This window comes from Amblyomma americanum, chromosome 7 (assembly GCF_052857255.1).
Source record: "Amblyomma americanum isolate KBUSLIRL-KWMA chromosome 7, ASM5285725v1, whole genome shotgun sequence".
Classification (NCBI taxonomy): domain Eukaryota; kingdom Metazoa; phylum Arthropoda; class Arachnida; order Ixodida; family Ixodidae; genus Amblyomma; species Amblyomma americanum.
In genome coordinates this window covers 50914999-50935099 of record NC_135503.1, presented here as the reverse complement: position 1 = coordinate 50935099, position 20101 = coordinate 50914999, and the positions used below count along the sequence as shown (strand labels likewise).

General features: G+C 47.5%; 1 protein-coding gene across 1 annotated transcript; it reads right to left on the bottom strand.

The window, feature by feature from the left end:
* Positions 1-11838: 11838 nt before the first annotated feature.
* LOC144099093 (prostatic acid phosphatase-like) lies at positions 11839-14126 on the bottom strand. Its single transcript, XM_077632177.1, has one exon. It carries the CDS (start codon positions 13534-13536, stop codon positions 12568-12570), a length of 969 nt encoding a protein of 322 aa, XP_077488303.1. The 5' UTR covers positions 13537-14126; the 3' UTR covers positions 11839-12567.
* Between the last annotated feature and the right edge of the window lie 5975 nt (positions 14127-20101).

Here is a 20101-nt window from a genome sequence, read left to right as displayed (position 1 = left end):
AGACCTCGCTCTTCTAGTGCTTTCTCCAGGCCTCCAGCTTTGCTTCTGCCGTTTCCTTGGTCTTTAACATCGCGCATATCATAAGCATACCGTATGTTCTAAGGCACATCTTTTTTTTTAACCTGTTCCGTGAGGAAATTTACTGCACTGAAGAGGAAGGAGCTCAGAACAGAATCCTGGTGCTGTCCTGATGTCACACCAAATTTAGCTTCCCGTTTGACCAAGGCAGGGGCGAGCTATCGTCCTTGTTGGTCTACACATTTGCTGAACGAGCTTCACATATTTCTGCGGAGCATTTTGTCCTCTAAGAATTATAAGAGTCGGAAGAAACATAAGTTTGCAAAACTTTATCTTAGTCACGCTAAAGCAGAGCAAGGAAAGACGAAAACGTGAGAAGAAAAAACGTGGGAAGAAAAAAAAGAAAAAGTGGCAGCCTTTTCTTAGTTCGGATGCTGAGAGTAGAGCACTGTGCGGGCCTCATTCTCAGGCCCGACCACGGCTAGATCCCGGTCCTATCCCGGCACTGTCTAGGCCCGATCCCAGCCCGATTCCGTCCCGATCCCGGCCCAGGCCTGGGTCGGGTCCCCTAAATTATCACTCTACTGAGGCCCGCCAGGGCCCGTTCCCGCAGCGGCGCAAGAGGAAATAGCTCACTGCGTGCAAATAGTCTCCTACTACAGCACAAGTAAAGAAGTGGCCGGCAAAGGGGCTCAAATCAGAATAATAGTCGAAGATTTTTTTCAAATTAAAAAAAAAGCGCAGTAACTGTCTCACTTTTACGTGGACACTTCAACAGCACCGTGAGGGAAGGGAGTGAGGGAGGTGGGTGTGAAAAAAGAAAGAGTGAAAGAAGTGACGTAGAGGAAAGCTCCAGAATAATTTCGACCCCCTGTGGATTTTTAACGTGCGCTGACATCGGACAGCGCACGGGTGCCTTTTGCGTTTCGATAGGGGCGAAATAGTTCTTTAAACGCAAAAAGAATCGAGGCGGGTTCGCCCGCTCGGCTTTTTAAGCGGTGTTCCGTATGTGAGTGGCTGGATCCGAAATTCGGTGAGCCAGGTAAAAGGTGTTGCGTGCAAGGATAATAAACTACTTTGCATTGCCTCTAGATTTCTAATCAGCCATTTTTACTGCCAGCAATATCTAAATATTAAAACCATCTCGCAGCCGTAGCAATGCCATTTCGTTCTTCTTTAAAGAACACGATTTCGGGTTGAATTCATGGCCGCACTGGCCCGGTTTCAATGGCGGCAGGAAGCAAAAGTACCTGTTTATTGTGCGTTAAAAGACCACAAGGGACCTAAACCAATATGCTGTTTCTCATAACGTAAAGATGTGTTTTTAGGAGGCGAAGACACGCAATCGAAGACGAGAACAAGCGGCTGCCCATCTTGCAGTCGAATGGAGGTCCTTAGCGGTTTCTATAGGTCTAGTCGCGAGCGTTAACACACAACCGAGCAGATGTGGAGCACTTTTTTGTTGAATCCGACGGTGTGTGCTCGCTGATAGCTGAAACAGTCTTAGCCAGCTGGGCTCGGCACTTAATTAGTATGTGAACGCGCTCATGCAAATGAGTCGGAGCCAGGTTTTACAGCGCTCTACAACGCTGCAGATCCCGGCCAAACAGCGCATTTTTCCGGCCCGGGCGACCCGCGGGATGGCCCGAGCTGAGAGTGCGGTGTTTATTACAGTTGTGGTAGCGGTTGCTCTTATGAAACCGTGTAAGCGTTTACATAGTCTGCACTGATGTAGATTCTCGTAATTGTAACATGGCCAGATCCTCGATCGTCGACCCCTGTAAGCTTGTTGAGATGTGGCACACGTTTAGCGAGCTATAACATGGTATACTACGTACTACTCTCGCTGACAAGCAGGTTGTTAGAGGATGAAGAGGAGCTAGCAAAAAAAAAACACGCTGTTCACGAATGGGTTCCGAAGTAGTTCAAACTCAACATTTAATCATTAGCAGTTTGGGTTACTAGACCTACCTCTGCGTACTAGACTCGCGAAGGGTGGCCGCAGACTACTATAGTAAAGGTAGGCTTATTACACATTACCAGCAGTGCCCTTGATATCGTCTGCGAGCCCACTTGAACGACCGGCAGTTAGCAGTGAGCAGATTTTTTGCGAAGGGTAAGGCTAAGCCTCTCAGCATTCCAAGCAAGCGTTTGACTGCGACTTATAACCCAGGTGAAAATTTGCTGCTGGTTTTCTGCTGGGATCCTACTGGTTCCAGTAGTACTGGTTTATTAGCACATTCCCAGCAGCTACTGGAACCAGCATCTGATGGAACCAGCAGCTGATGGAACCAGTAGGTGCTGGGGCCATTAGCTTCCATACAGCACCGAAACATTACATTTAATTCTGTGTAGATAAATCATTCATGCAATATATCCTTTAATTTTCGAAATTTTCTGAAACTTTAAAACAAATAGTAACTTCCTAAACGTTAAGCATGCACAAAAAGAAAGAGCAAAAAACGCTCGAAGCCAACGGTAACTGGTAAACTCACCCTGCAGGGCCATGCAAATCTATCCATAGTAGGAATTAACACAAGTACAGCTTTAAACCCCACTTGAAAAGCAGCTATAGCAACAGCCCCATAATATACATACAACTTCCAAGTGTAACTCGTACTCGCATTCTAATACCATATGGCCTGCCTCATGCTTATATAGCCCTCAAGATGGGTCTCCCACAGGTGTTAGTGGGGAATGGTTAATAAACAAAGCTCTCTCATTAAATTTTGACACTATTTATTCAATTTTTAGCGCTCACAGTTGAATAGATTTAGCTGCAAAATTCTGTTAGCTGAAGGATATTGCTACCATGCAAACAAAGGAAAAAGGCCTCTGAAAAGAACAGCAAAAAGTCCTGATGCTGGCATTAGTGAAACCAACAGAAAACCAGTAAGCACCTTGCTGGAATCAGTACAACCAGCAGTAAACCAGTAAGCACGCTGCTGGAACCTGTACAACCAGCAGAAAACCATTACAAACACCCTGCTGGAACCAGTACAACCAGCAGAAAACCAGTAAGCACCTTGCTGGAACCAGTACAACCAGCAGAAAACAAGCAAGCACCCTGCTGGAACCAGTACAACCAGCAGAAAACCATTACGAACACCCTGCTGGAACCAGTAAAACCAGCAGAAAACCAGTAAGCACCCTTCTGGAAGCAGTCCAACCAGCAGGAAATTCCAGCCGAACCAGTACAGACCAGTAGGTTCCCACAAATTTTCACCTGGGAAGAGAGTAGCAGGCCGTGTTGACCACGCCAAGCACGCTGAAGTGCGCCGAAGCATTATCCTTTTGGGAAGGGCGGGGGGGGGGGGGGGAGAAGGGGAAACTTATAGGCGACGCTCATCTCTGGAATGACCAAGCCCTCGCCTTTTTTTTTTCCGCACGTCACATGCTTAGCTGTGAGTCCCCAATCCCTTCCAGCACACTGCGGCACGCACCGGAGCGTTGCAAGTCATACTGCGCGCGATAGCGCCTGTTACATCGGTTTCCAGCCGACCCGGGATTGAGGCAACGATGGACTAGCGCTGTCAGTCGCAAGGAATTCGTCCATGCGGAATCGTTGCGCGTCTGCTCAACTCATTTCATTTGAGAAAGGTAAGATGCGCTTTGTGTGTCCCCATTCTCGGCCCCTGTCTTTATACGCGCTGCAATGAGCTTCGAATCTGTTTCAATCTTTCATACAAAACACATGGAAAAGTACTCATAAGTGAAGCAAATTTGGGTGTAAGTTGGCATGCATGCACACACGCAGAAATAAAACAAGTGAGAAATGAATGCAACAGGACAGATTTCAACAAGCAGACGCTAGGCGGAGCCAGTAGTCCGACTATGGTGGCTCCCTTGAAGCCCTCATTGCAAAGGTCAAAGAAGCCACAACACAGGAAAGTATATGAGGCGTGCCCATGGTATCTTTTTTCTTGAACTCGACCGCCTCAGTACCTTTGTCTGACTCGTTCCAATGATCCTTGTGCTCTTCTGGCATAATTACGTGGCACAAACTAGCACTAGAAATACCGCATCTGCGACTATAATTACCATACCCAGATTTTTTTTTTACGGTGTGCCTGCACCTGTTTGCAGTGAAGTGACGTATCTGATGTCCATATGATGTTCAGAGTCTGTTTATATATATATATATATATATATATATATATATATATATATATATATATATATATATATATATATATATATATGTGTGTGTGTGTGTGTGTGTGTGTGTGCTATAAAAGGAATGCAAGAAAAAAACGCTTCCAAGTACAGGTCAGCCATCAGCAAACCGGCTCGCTCGCACAGTGTCGCGATAGTAGTTTGTTGGTTTATGGTTTTATTAAACCCGACTTCCTAAAATTACAACAAGAAGCGAACCCCAACCAAACTAATTGAGGGCGCGGTTGAGTACGACTAGCAGTAACGTTCGGTCGCCATTATAGTCGCAGCATCGTTGTTTGACGAAATGTGCAACTTGCATCGAGGTGTCGGAGAGCATAAATAGCTTCAAAATTATCGCGAACATGCTTCCTATGGCAGTATTTTAGCTCTCGTGGCTGGCATGCCTGTTCTCAGGAGGGGGTCGTAAATGGGGTTGTAAAACTGCAACTGGCGTCGATTTATGTCCACCATCTGGCGGTAAAGGCACAACATTGGGAAAAGCCTGCAGGTGCAAATCATCCCGGGAAGCAGATTGTGCACAGTGGCTCTGTCGACAGCACAGCCCTTCGTGTCGTATAGCGATGGCTGGCATTCACCGCGTATGCACCTGTAAGGGCAGCATAGGATTTATTAATGTATTCGTTGGACCGTTTTATAATCCGAAATTGAAATGAGGGCGTCCTTCGCAGTTGTGTTGAAGCGTGACGCCCAGCGTTCGCTCAGCATCGCTACGGTCGGGCCTCTGTCGTCTCGGCGGGTCGTCTGCAAATGAGGAATCGCTTGCGCTAAAACTTATTCTCGAATCCTTGTTGCCACTGTCTGATGACATTGGGGAAGAACCCAGTGCTGCCAACCTCGAAAGCCACTTCTCCCCCAAATTTTCACTCAAACTTCCCTAGATTTCCTTAGATGCGAAAAAAATATTCAGGCATGGAAAAAAGGTGCGTAGTTGAATTGTGAACTCTTTTATTTCGCAGAGACCCTCTTACCACACTTTGGTAGCAACTGTGATTACAATAACACATTGATTTCCCATGCAAACTCGCGTAGCACGTGATCACGGGTAAAGAAAACGTTAGTTAATATCAAAGCCTAATAAATCCTGGCCTAAGCCCTGAAATGAACGAAAATCTCGCAGTGAACACTTACGCTCACCGGCTGCAGTCAAAGAGCGAGGGAAAATCCACTTTGTGCCCAAATGTTGGCGTGAACAAACAAACGCTAAAACATAGGACACGTCATTCGGGTGGCATCCCGACTGAGTTTCCCTCCTGCATACGCATTTCTTTTTTCATGAGCGAGGCCAATTAAGCGTTCTTTCACTGCAAAGTCATAAAAGTTGGCCCCTCTTAGAACCCGCTTGGCGTGAAGCGTAGCTGCCAGGGTTTGCGTCATCAAGCTGTTTATGGTCTTTGTTTTCATCAGGTTGATCTGAGAGAAAACTATCTCCACTGTTGCACTGGAGTGCGGCAAACAGAGAAGCTTGTAGACGAAGTCGTTCAAGAGAGGGAACATTGGGCTCCCATCTCCTTGCCAGGTGTCTCTCACTCGTTTCCAAAAGCGTTGAACGCTCGCATCTGCCGGCAGGTCCATTTCTCAATTGCGGAGCAGTCTCCATTCTGCTTCAATTTTGTTCATTTCTCTTTCTGGCACCACAGAAGGGAATGATGTGGCAAGTGGGGCTATTGAATAAACCCGCTTTTCGATGACAACTTGCGGGTCGATTGCCTCCAGTCTCTTGATCTGGACGTTGTCCAATTGGAATCTGGTTAATATCTGGCTTGCCGCTTCAATATAAAATTCCAAACATCTGAGGCGGAAGTTATGAGTAATGGTTCGGTCTATGCCGTGAGGTTCCGACAGTGCCGACATCACTTTTCCGCCGAGGTATATCTCCTCAAGAGGTATGAAGTTCTTTGGGTCTCTGTACTGTACACGCTCCAACGGTACATCCCGCAAACAGATCGGCTTTATGTCACGCTAAGTCGAGGGCATCTCCTTTGTGACCGAGACCGCTACCCCCACACGCTCTAAGGGTGTCTGGCAGTGCACGCAAAAGTGCGCGAAGTGGTGACACACGCCTGCGAGACTTCATATGAAGTCGCCTAAGCTGTTGTGAAAGAGCAACGACTCTTTCTGCTTGCATCTGGGTCGACTTGGGCCTCAAAAAGACTAACCACTTCACCTTCAACTGGCGAGTCACGGGGACTGGTTCTAAGGAGACTCGTCACGAATTTTTCTACGGAATTGCACCGGAACCCAGCCAAGAGAGTCCAACCTAGACCAGCCCTTCCAACAAGCAGCTCACCCTTAGATTAAAGTGCTGAAACAATTCGTTTGTAATTTCCTCTCTCTGCTCGATTGAATTTTTTTAACTGTTCTAATTGTGTTATCATTTGATGTTACTGCTTGTATCGTTGTCCTAGTTTCCCTCTTTGTATGTTTATATATGTTTTACTAGATCTGTTTTTTTTAAACCTCTTTGGCTTTGTTCTTGTATTTTCCTATGTACGAAGCCTTCCTTATGTAATACCCTGTGAAGGGGCGGGGCCTTAAGGGAAAAATAAATGATGATGATGATGATGACGTGGTGACGAAGAATGTGCGGTGCAGATTGACTGGAGTAGCAAAGTCAATCTGCTCCTCTGAAGCGGAGAAAAAAGCAGAATCCACCGTTCTCGCCGGCCTACAGAAGAATGGCTACACACGTGGCTTTATTCAGCGCGTTGGTCGCCAGTCAAGCTCAGAGGACAGGGGAACCAGCTAACAATGAGACAACGAAACGCGCGTGTTGTGCTTCTATATGTGAGGGGAACCAGCGAGGCACTCGCACGCATTCTGAGAAAACATGGAATCGACATAGGCTCACGAACCTGTTTCGACAACAAGTCGCTTCTTGCCACGACCGAAAAACCGTGTCCCAGAGAAAAACAACCAGGTGTCGTTTACAACATCTTATGATCAAAGTGCCCGGCACCATACATTGGCGAAACAAAAAACCTCCACCAAAGAATAAGGCAACACAAAAATGACATCCGGCAAATGAATTCAGAATCTAACTCCCTCGCCGAACACTGCGAGCGCGCCGACCACAGGATAGCCTTCGAGGAGGTGAGCGTCTTGGCCGTGGAGCCAAACCGGTTCAAGAGGCGACTGCGGAGTCATGGCACATCCGGCTGACAAAGGTGTCGATGAATAGCACTCCAGCAACACTCTCCTCCGCGTGCGTTAGTGCATGGAGTGCGCCACGCGCTAACAAACGGAGAACGAAGGCAGCAACTCGCTGCTGCTGGCACACTTTAGTCACCCCTGAAGAAGAGACCGCGTTGGTCCAGAAACCTTGGCTAAAGTTAAAAATATTGGTTGGCGTCAGTTTCCTCTAAACACACCCAACTACCTTTAGCCGTGATTTCGAGGAATCGTGCTTCTTGGACAGCGTGCTTCTGGTACTGCTAAAGCTAGACTGTTCCAGGAACCGACCAGGAAATTCGAAGCAAAGGAAGGCCTCCCAACTTTTGCCTAGGCAGATGCGCCATCGACTCTGTTCAAGGGCGGTGGCCAGACTTGTTTCTTAACGGGTAAAGAAGGCGGGAACCGGAGGCAAACTCTATTTCAGGGCGCCCGTCCGCCTTACCCATCGAGTCTCTACCAGCGCTTCCCTCATCATCTCTGTACAGTCCGTGCATTTCCTTCACCATGTAAATAGAATGTCTTGTTGTCCCCCCAAAGTCTCCCTGAGTCCCGTCATCCTCGTACCTCCTCCCGGCCCGACCACGCCACCTCGATCCCAACAACGCTTTCCCCTCGTGCACATGGCGCATAGCCAGATTCTCAAAATCAAGGTGGTGAACAAACAGTGAATAAGGAGCCGATTCACATCTAAAAATAAAAAAGACCCATGCGGAAAGTAAAATTTCCCTAGATTACAACAAAAATCCCTTTCCACCTAAACAAAGTTCAAATTCCCTAGATCTAGGGGAAAATCCCTAGGGTTGGCAGCACTGGAAGAACCGCTGATTTTCGATGCTTCCTCCGACATGGTGCTCTCACAGCGATTCGCTTTTCGCGAAGCGCGTCTGGGGGCGTGCGGCTCACTCGTAAACATGTGTCGCCATCCCTGACGTCACGCAAAGGAGCCCTCCGCGCCTCGCGCGGGAATTCTGATTTCGATTCAAGATTTTTGCTTGTTGAAAATTATTGTTTGCGCAGTGTGAAAAAAATGAAGTTGCTCACTGTGACGGAAAGCCTTCAGTAATATAAATCAACCATTAGCTCAGTAAGGACAAAAAATCGTCGGAGTTGATAGAAGGTGTCTTATTCTCGTTAACCAAACTTAACTGCGTAAATTAGTGCAAGTAACAAAAAGGAACGAAGATACTTGTTGATACACTACAGAGTAAGTGAGTGAATAAACTTTATTGCTCTAATAAAGGAGTATTGCTGCTTGCCCGAAGATTGCCGATGTCTTCCAGGCTGAGACACACAGAAAATTCAGTCGTGCTGAGACGGCTATCGGCAAATACGCATGCCCCGTAAACCTCACTCAGTGCAAATCAGATCACCGTGGCAAATGCAGGTGGTTGACTAAATATATTCCTTGCCCCAAATTCTCGACACGCGGAACATTCTAGCAAAGGCTTTCAAGAGCTCGTAACGCTATAGTGTTTCTCACACTTTCTCACCTTGTTTGATGTGTACGCAGGCTACATCATCATCATCATTTACTTACCCTTAAATGTCTTTGGTTATAGGGCATTACATAAGGAGGAAGCAGCCAAGACATAATATACATTGGTCAGTAATATCAAGCAAAAATACAGGGTACCGGGTTCATGTTAATAACTATTCTACAAACATAAAACATTAACATAAAACGTCAAAATAAAAGGCATAGCGGCTCAAAGACAACCTGAAAAAAAAAACCACATTGACGCACTCAGAAACGCGGAAAAATAACTCAGAAACTATCTGAATTTATTTGGTTCTCTATCAGTGACAATAGAATCGGGCAGTTCATTCCATAATGCCATAGTGGTGGGTAGTAAATATTTATTGAACGAGTTTGTGGAGCCGAGAGAAGTTTCCGAAACTTCTCCCGTACTTTCAAATATGCCCGCACTGGAATTTCTACAGGTTCTGTCAATCCCTTGGGTCGGCTTTGTGCTGTTTCCCCTCCCTGCACCCGTCTTGCTCAAAACTCTCCGAAATTATCTTTAATTTCCGCACTATACCACAGTTTAGAAGGAAACCAGAGAGCGACGTGCCCTGATCTGGCCTTCCTCGAGGCAGCAGATCATATAGGTAAATGCGAGTAATTTATACTGATCATGAATTAGGAAGCGAAACTTCTCCTACCACAAGTAACTGACGGCCGTGTTCATGCATGCTGACAAGTGCAACACGCGGGTATTTGTGTAAATTAAGTCATGAAGTGGAAGCCGTTCCTGCATGCAATGCGCGGCCACCGCCAGTCTTCTAAATGAATCAAACGCAATCCTTGGCGAGTACGGTTAACATAAGTTGCGTTGTCGAAGTACTTAATTTTGCGCTTTTAAGTGTCTCTGAGACTCTTACTAGAAATGAGCAGAGTGGCCACATCAGCGGACTGTTGCGTTCTCAGTTCCCCCCTCAAAAAAGCTTGTTCCCTTCTTTCACACTCCAATGCACAGGTTCCCGCTGGGCAAAACCCAGCTTGCTGCATAAATGGCTCCACGTGTAGGGGGGGGATTTAGGCCTAGAAGGCGCCAGACACTGTGCTCAGCTCACTTCGAGTCAAGTGCCTTCTGATGCTTCGGATTTCAAATGAACTGCGTGCGTAGCTGCACTATACCACCACAAAGCGCACAAAACACCAGCAAAACCTACAGGGGTGAAAACGAAAGTGAACAACCAAAAAAAAAAACCTAATCCGTAGCACAGTCAACAAGCCATTAGATGTCAGTCCAGTTTGCTGTCTTCCCAGCATGCCTCGGGCGTCCATGGTGGATGAAGTGAAGAGCCGCCAGCTTTCCATCTAGCGTACAGTAAGAAACTCTATGGCCCGCCCAGTCTGCCCACTGACGTCATCAGGATAGGGGACGCCGCACGGTGAAGTGTTACCCTAATCGGTTGCGAGATACTGAGAGCTGCGATTGTTTAGAAAAATATTTCTAAATTATAGGGTCTACGCAGAGCTTTCAAATTTGACTGAATACCCACAAAGACCACATCTACAGATCTGTAGCGCTAAAATATCGCCATAGAAATCATTTAAGGGTCCATTTAACCTGACGGTCTTTATGGCACAGCGAAACCGGTCAAAGCACTGACGTCGATGTTGTAGCAGACGGTGGTAACAATATGTACAGGATAGAGGAAACGTTTAGTGCTGTGCCAACGAAAATAGCGCAGGCTTTGGGAAACTCCTAGATTTGCGACCCTCGTCAGAGGCAGGAAATATGAAACTATTCATGAAAAGCAAAGTTCGATTTTAATATTAAATATCTTATATTATCTAATATCTTATATTAAATATAATATCTAATATCTTATATTAAATATTTTATATTTGTCATGCAGTCAGTGATGTGTTTTGCTGCCGAAAAAAAAGTTAAAGAAAGGAAATAGGGAGCACTGCTTCAATACGAAAAAAAAATGCAGTATATACCTTGAACTGCTTTCATGTTTGCAGAAATTAACGCTAGCGGCAAATCAGGAATAAACACAGGCGTGCAAAATGTATCAGTCTCTAGAAATTTGGGTCGTATATAAAGAATGCCGCTAAAGCGTTTTTCAGGCAGATGTGTAGCTTGACATTACAGATATTTCGTGAGTTGGGGCTGTTTAACAAGACTGAAAAAAAAAGCCTCCACCTGCACCCTTCGCACACAACTGGCTTTAATTCACTTTATAGACAGCTGTACTGAGAGTAAATATCCGCATTTTTTCCCCAGCAGTCGCGACAAAGATACAAAGATAGAAAGAAGATAATTATAGTTTTTATATTCGGTACCCTTTTTACTAAGCCGATACAGCGTAATGAAGACACTCCAAGCAGGGCGACAACTTCCGGCTCGTTACAAAAGCTGCGCGCATTATCGGTGCCACCAGGTGTGAAAGTACAAAAGTCGCTTCGGGAAGGCAGTAAAAACGCAGCAATAACGAAGGGTTTTGTACGTCGAAACACATGCCATTGTCCCAACCGCTACATTGCGATTGTCCCTCTCTACACGGGCACTAGTTTTTTTTTTTTAGTTACCTTTGATTATTTTGCAGACTTGCTGCAAATCTATCGCCAAATGGCCGCGGCAAGACTGCGCCGCCGAGATAACTAGTTTTTCTGATCGCTTGCGTGTACAAGAGAATCTCGAATTTTCGACAGAAACGCTACGAAAACTCAGTGCTATTACACTGCCTGGCTCTAATTTTTCTTTTCTAGCGGTATGCTACGTACCTTTTCAGCCATATAATCGGGATGAGTTCTCAGACAACAATGAGATCAGCTAACGAAACAGTGAAAGACGATCACGGTAAATATAACACCTTCCTTCGCGGTACTGTTTCGAGTGGGTAATAGTTGAAAGTTTGTGCTCAGTGACGGAAGCTTTTGAGACATTCAAACGCAGTTTTAAAGCTTGTTCGTAGCTAGCGCTCATCGCGTTAAGTTGTGCACGTTCAAATGAATGGCGAAAGCAACGGCTCTTTTATTCGCTATAGCTGCCGCGAATAACGGATAAGTACAGACGACACAATGTCTTTGTTTCTAAAGCGTTTCGTACATTGGTAAGCAGTTGTCTGATACAGGTATTTATGCTTTCGAGCCTGACGACGTCAGCTAGACAAACTAATCAGGGCAAAATTTCGATAACTTTAGCGATACAAACTTCCCTATAAGGTGATGCATACTCCAGACATTTTGCGGTGCGTTTGGATACGAGAGTACACAACAGAATGGAACAATGTTCCTTTTTCACAAAGTTTCAATTTACGTCGGCTTACTCGGTTCCTTACAGCGTGCAGCGTGCGGCCGAAGAAATGCATAACAATGACAGTCGATCTTTTTGTTGTTGTTGTTGCGCGAACATTTCTGGGTAGTCCCCAGTGATCAGATCAAGAATATAAGTGAACTCGGCGCAGTGGTAAGATACATACGCACAGCATTTCACAAAGCGCAATCGCTGGAAATTAAACGTGTGCCAATATCGCGAACCGTCTAACGACGGAGGGCGCGAAGTTTTAATTGTTGCACAGCGCATTTGTAATTAATCACTTCGGTTTGGTGCAGTAATCACGTTGATTGAATTAAGACATTATACAAATTATAATTCACGTTATCGAGAAGATTGCACGATACGGAGAAAGTTAACTGCCAAGTAGTAAACGGTTAAACTCAAACGACAGCGCGGACTTTGTCTACTTGGTCGGCTTAAGTACAGCACGCAGGCGTTCGAGGAACTTGCTCATTTCACACGGGTTCTCCAGCTCGTCCAGGGCCACGAAATGCGGGTTCTCCTCTGTACAGAACAAGACACGCACATAATTCTGAGAGCCGTCCTTGTAAGCCTCGAAGAAGACGCTGGCACAGAAACAAGGCCGGCCATCGTAGGACCGGCTTAGCAGCCTCAGCAACGAAGACACGCTCGTGTCAGACATGGAGTAGAGATGCATCTTATCGGGCTGCTCGACGCCTCGCTCGAACTTGAGCCAGAAGGTCTCGAGGACACGGCCGAGCACGTAGCTAGCGAACGACAGCTCATGACCCTGAAGCGTCCGCTGGAATATCCTCCGGTCAGCCCACCGTATGTCATCCCAGTAGGGTTTCGCCCAGTCAGGCACGGGATTCCCGTTGAGCACGTGGGTCATCAAGTTGTCCACGACGAGGAACTTGTCCCTCTTCTGCTCTGTCGCCATCCCCGCCTTCTCAGCGATGAACGCGATCAACTCCCCGAGCGTCGAGAAGTGCCCTTGACACGGCTCACGCTCCACGGCGTCGATGTTGCCGTCCACGCTGGCGAAGAAAGGTAGGTCGTAGCGCGTCGGGTCGACTTCGATCTCGCTCACGGGGATGCCCACGCCGCGCACAGTCTCCGTTACGCTGTCCCGGCACCGGCTGATTCCGACGTGGGTGGCCAGCAGCTGTCCGGGCTTACTTCCGGAGTCCTGGAGGAAGTCCTTGTAGCGGTCTCGAATGAACTGACCCAGCTTGAAGGCCTGCTGGCGGCCTTCCTCAGTGAGCTCTCCGTGGCCCTCTGGGACGTTCTTGGCCAGGTTGCGACTGGGGTCGATCGGCGTCCTCTGACCGTGTCGGCTGATGACAAACACGTACTGCAGGTTGTCTGGTGGCCCCACTTGCTTGGCGCTAGCCGAAAGGGATGTCGACATGCTGTGTCTTCGTCTGCTTCTTCTAGTCTAGCCTGTACTCCACCCTTATTTCGGGCAAAAACTGACGCGCGTCGATCCCTGTTGCAGAGTGCCTCCTTGCTGCCAGACCGCCCTTGGTTCAGAAATGCAGCGGCTCCGGCCTAGTACCTCTCTCACGCTTGGAAGAATGCCAGCAGTGCTCAGGCGACGTTGCCTCTATATATGCCAGGCCGACACGAGGAACTGCTGTTCGGCACACGTCGCATGTTATCACGAACAGCTGCTGCGTATCAGAGATCACTGCGCCGGCGGACAGCTGAAATGAAGCACACGGGAAAGAAACCGTAAAAAACACAGCGGCATAAAAATACCGCAACTCAGTCGGCCCTCGTTGCCGGCAGTGTGGAAACGGCAGCAGCTCTGGCAGATAACACAGCTGCCGAGGGGTGTGGCAGCGAAGAGAACAGATGCAGGCGTTTGCGCAACACAAGTGAATGTTGTTACGCAAGCTTTAGACGGAAATGCCCCGGGAAACGAACCCGCACTGCCGCACCGCCGACTCACAAAAGAGCCACAGCCGTCTTGCTGTCGTGCACTACTTCCAGCACTGCCAGCGCGACCTAGTGCCGTCATGGGGAATCCACACCCTCTCCTAACGGCAGGCTGAAAGAGCACACCTGAAGCTGTGACCGAGAGACGCAATTCGAACGGTAGGAGAGGAGAAAGTGCAACACTTTCGGCGCTTTGCGGCAGGTGACGCCACGGCAGCGTTGTCTCAGTCTGGCAGGCAGCATGGCTTGCGTTTGACGTATTAAGTTTTTACGCCATAGCAGGATGTACGCGTGCATGATGAAAGGATGTAAGAAATTATCTCATCCGACCAAATGTACAGGCGCAAGAGGGGCGGAAGTTCCACGTGACTGAGCAAAGCACTTCATCCGCTGTGAGGGCAGCGGTGTTATCGATGTTAAGGCCTTGTCAGGAGCGTTTTCGTTGCTTCGCAATGACCTTGTGACCTCCGCAACTGTATGTTTACCTTTCTGGTCCAGTGAGCACCAAATGGAAATACCACGTCAAGCTAGAGCGCCTTTAGGGGTGGGGGTGGGGGAGCGACCACTTTCCTCAGCCGGAAATTTTTCATTTAAATCACATCGGTCACCAGTATTTTCGCACAAGAGTTTTAGCCGTGCACTTTTCTATTGAAATCAGCCCAAAAACGTATGTAACTCTTTAACTTTCTCTCTACAAAAAAAAAATCGAAAACATGATTCCAAAATTGGAGGGGACATTTATAAGCTCCGCCTTAAAGGTATGACCCAGTAGCGTTATTGGATCAGTGCCCATACATGCAAATTGGTCATTCTCGACCTTACATTCATAGGTAACTGGGAGTCCTTATACCACTCCTGGCACAGTGGTGTAGCGGTTAAGCGATGCGCCACGGCCCTGCGATGGCAGGTGCTGCCACCTGTGGGGCGGGTGAGACCCAGGGTGCTCTTCCCGAGCGACCAATCATTAATCTAACTGCCATCATCTGCCACGGTGGTCAGTTTGCTCACAATCCGGTGGGACGGTTGTGACGACGCTAAAAGGTCACGTGACCTCGGTGACCACCTGAGGCTCCTTCTGAAGCCTGGACTCCATGTACGTGAAAACTCACGCGAACGCGAAGGCGACGGCGGCAAGCGACGAGCGACGCCGTCGAGCGAAGCAAAATGCATGTGTCGCTTGCCGTGTCGCTCGGATCTGCACCCACAGAAAATTTCGCTCGTCGCCCGGAAGTCCCCCACGCGACTGGCCAACCAGAGCCCCCTAAAGCCGTTTCCGGTTTGTCTACGGTTTGTCACGGGTACATCTCACGAAACCCGCCCGTCGTCTTGGTCATCGCCGCCGTCGATAAAATATTTGGTTTTGTAGCTGAGAGGCAGACCCGCATGATTTAAATAATTAAAACAATCTACTTGTTGGGTGCGGAGGGCTAACAGCATTTGGAGCGGGCATTTGGAGCAGCATTTGGGTGTCGAGTCGCGGGTACCGGCGCTCGATCCACCGTGCCGCTGCGCTCCAACTGTGCAGAAACACTCGCGGCGCCCATTCTCACTGGTAAATTATAGTTCGCTCACTTACAATCAAACTGCGGTGACAGTTTATGGGAGTGTTTTTACTAAGCCGGAGTGCACAGGCACCGAACGAAAGCACGCCTCCCTCGTGAACCCGTGATGTGACTTCGTCTCCGCAAGCACGCCTTTGGCTATCTCCACTGCCGCTACACCGCTGCCGTAGAGGAAATATTCCTTTGGCCCTGACTATGAGGGACACTCACAAAATTTTAAGATAGAGAACAGGTTGCGGGCGTGTTTCTAAGCTTGAATGCGCAAAGCACGGAGTCCGCTGCGCACGTCGCGGGTTCGCGTCGCCTGCCGCCTTCGCTTGCATGGAGGTTGCCCACAAGCGACGGAGCGAACGCCAGCCGCCGCCGTCGCCTTCGCGTTCGCGTGAGTTTTCGCGTACATGGAGTCCAGGCTTGAGGGGATTTTTCGCTCAACTCCGACGCCGACGTCGACGCCGGATTTTCTGCAGACCCACCAGCTTTCCTGTCGGTAGTAGGAACGAGCGATAAACACCGTGGAAAAATTTCGGCTTCAAGTTCTTACTCCTTCTCCTATTGTCCTCCTGAAAAGCGGCCTCCTTGGAACGCATAACTTCCTGAACCATGTATGAGATTATTTTGCTGTTAGTTAAAAAAAAGTTTTCGTGCTCCTTTCAACGTAAATGTTTGCATATAATTACCGAAAAAAAGGGTCCAGGTTCCACACGATTTCACGTCTCGTTATATGGGGATCCAAACTTGCGATTTGGCGAAATTGAGAAAACGACGTTTTCCACTTCTTGTGATATGTATTTTCCGAGAAAAGCACGGCGTTCCTTGCAAAACTAAGTTCCATTCCATTGTGTCGGCACTTTTGTCAGTCACATTTAACAGTTTCAACGAAAACAAAAAAATATTCATGGGACCTGGATTACGATTTCGGTAAGCGTGTTGTGAAGCCCGAGCTGAAGCAATGCAGGACTTTTGAAATAATTTGTTACCAACCAACCAACCAACCAACCAACCGACCGACCGACCGACCGACCGACCGACCGACCGACCGACCGACCGACCGACCGACCGACCGACCAACCAACCAACCAACCAACCAACCAACCAACCAACCAACCAACCAGCCAGCCAGCCAGCCAACCAACCAACCAACCAACCAACCAACCAACCAACCAACCGACCGACCGACCGACCGACCGACCGACCGACCGACCGACCGACCGACCTACCGACCAACCAACCAACCAACCAACCAACCAACCAACCAACCAACCAACCAACCAACCAACCAACCAACCAGCCAGCCAGCCAGCCAGCCAACCAACCAACCAACCAACCAACCAACCAACCAACCAACCAACCAACCAACCAACCAACCTGGATTACCCACCTTATCTGAACTCGCCCATATGTTATTACGCCATCCGGAACAAACAAACAAACAAACAAACAAACAAACAAACAATGAAGCAAGCAAGCAAACAAACGAACGCAGGAACAAACAAATACGCTTTTGTACTGAGATTTCACGCACTATGGGGGTTGAAATCAGTTCAGGGCTCTTTTACTAGCTACTGCTTGCCACATTCAGCCGCTCTTTCGGTTTTGGCACTTAAATATCGCATCAATTCGCTCGTACTTCAATTCATACTGGCCGCACTTCTCTGAAGAGTGAGTAAGCGCCCGTGACCCTGTTCCCAGATTCAGTATTTCTGGGGGAGTGGCTGAACGCGCTCGTTATTCATCTCTCCCGAGTGTCATTTGTTCTGAAAGTTCCGCCTGCCGCCAGGAGTGCGACGAACTAAAGGCCCAAATCGGTGCGCCGGATGGGGCGCTATAAATAAAAAAAAATGATTTCTTTACCCTCTCTCTCTGGCTTTCTCTCCTGGCAGCAGTCCCATAGGAGCCAGCTTGTGCTAGAAGACAAACCTCCGGTAAATATCGGGCGCCTTATAGCTGCACCTCGGCTCAAGGTCACCTGTTCGTAGGTCGGGTCGGATGACGACCTTAGTTTGCACAAGCGCACTTGCATATACGTGTGCATATATACGCGTGAAGTAAATGCCTCACTCTCAGTGAACACCTACACCACGCCGTGGGAGAAGAGACGGAGGGGGGAGTTAGAGGATGCATATGGAAAGAGACGCCGCAGTCGAGCACTCCGGATAAATATCGGTGAACACGTGGAATATATGCTGGCATATATTCCACGTCCTTCGCAGAATAGTAATGCATCGCATACAGCCTGCGCTAAAGAATCATGGCGATTTTTGGCGATTGTTTCGAATGTTATACGCCAGTGGCTGGAGCGCACGTGCAAAACTTGCCAGCCGTTATCAGTCGCTCTTTGCACCCTGACCGACGGTGCTAATAGTTACACGTAGTGACGGCGTCACCGGCCAACAAGTGGTTGAAGCATCCGCGGGCTCCGACAATAGTGCATTGTACGCTGATTGTATTGTATTGTATTGTACAGTATCGTATCTTACTGTATCTTACCGTATCGTGTTGTATCTGCCTTTACAGGTTGGTTCACATTTTCAATGTTTCACTATTTGTGTCTGCGTATCTTCTCTGCCGATTCTGTCAAAGCTTAGTGTCGTTATACCTTCGGTGCTCTATAGTACTGTACTGAAATGTCTGACAGCTCTAATGACCTTTGCTTTGCATGCCATGAGCCTCTATGCGAAGCAGATGCATACCCAACAATTCTGGACAAAATCATTTTTGAACGGGAAAGGGTGCATGAGCGCATTTTTTTTTCATACATTGTAAGATTTCACTATTGCAATCAATATATCAGCTGATCTGCCGTTGGCAGGCTTGCATTTTTTTGCTATTAACATTTCTGCTATCGTCAAAAGCGTTCCCAATTGGTTTTCTACGGCAGTCTTGACTGCTCGATGAGAGCGATGAAAAACTTTTGTAGCGACCCGCGCGGCTTGCCGTGCGCGTGATGCCGAAGAGGACGAAGTGTCCCCAGTACGCGTTGGGGACCTTTAATTTTAATTTTAATTACCTGAATACAGGTGAATAGTCACCCGATTCTTGGCCGATCCCCCAGTGTGGGTATGTGTCATCTTTTGATAGGCTAACAACAACAACAACAACAACAACAACAACAACAACAACAACAACAACAACAACAACAACAACAACAACAACAACAACAACAACAACAACAACAACAACAACAACAACAACAACAACAACAACAACAACAACAACAACAACAACAACAACAACAACCTGTGGCCAGGGCCGGACGCCTCCTGTCCGGCAGCCCTCCATAAATGCGGTCAAGGTCGCCTTCCTGGGCGACCTCCACACTTTAAAAGAAAGATTTTGATACACAAAGGTAGAATTGACCATTACCTTCAATATTTCCTGAACAGTACCTTACAATTTTCCAATATTCAAAATTTTTGTCCGAGAATGTTGGACATGTTTTCGTATCGTGTACAGAGTGCTCTATGCATACCATGCAGGCAGATGCTCTGGGCTTTCGGTAAGGACACTAAAAAAAGCGGTCGAAAGCCGCTCGTAAGAACTTCCGTTGTGCTCCATGCACTGCTGCAGAGACAAGCGCGGCGGTGCACAGGCCAGCCATTGTGGCGTACAAAGGTTACACATTTTGGAGCATGTAACATATGCCTAACTCAATGATGTATACCTTTGTAAAGGTTACAGCGCTAAAAAACTTGCGTAACCTATGCATAAAAAGGAGTAACCTTTACCATTTGTAACTTTTACAAAGATTAAAAGTGGAAAGGTTACATTGTGTAACTTTTAAATTGTAGGCATATTTCAATGCGAAAATGTGCACCTTTACAAAGGTTACCCAAGGGTTACCGTGTTTAGGGTGGGTTCGCATGCGGTCAGGAAATTGTAGCAGGCGTGCTTGACAGTTGTAAGAAGTTGGTAGTGGACGATGAAACTGAAGACGACTGTCATGAAGATAGAGGAGACCCTGGTAACACATGTGTGTAACTAGAATAATTGAGTCTTGCTTAAAGTTGACACGAAAGAAAAGGAATTTGCCAAATTGGGAGGCCATATACAGTCGAATTTCGTTGTAACAAAACGGTTCAATGAATATAACGAAGGAATTAAAATTCCCCTAAGAAGCTCCGTCAACACGGGCTATAACGAAGCTACGGTATAACGAAGTAATCCTCAGGCCTCTTCAACTTCGTAATAACAAGGTTCAACTGTATGTCGCGCATCTTGAGGATACGGTTTCGGACACTCCAGTACTTCAGATGACAAATGACCTGAACTAAAGCTCCAGCAACGTAACAGGAAGCTGAGCCTAGAGATTCACGGTTTACATTTCGGTGAAAATGAAAATCTTCTATAAAACAACAATTATTTTTCCAAGAAGATCAGTGCTGCGACTGTTTCCAATTCTGAATTGAATGGGTTTTACAGGTTTCAAGCGAACAAGCATAAGTACTCCAACGCGAGCGATCCCACTGTCCTTGT

What these genes read in the sequence shown, in the direction of transcription:
- LOC144099093 (XM_077632177.1), bottom strand. Translation starts at nt 13,536, where the DNA reads ATGTCGACATCCCTTTCGGCTAGCGCCAAGCAAGTGGGGCCACCAGAC.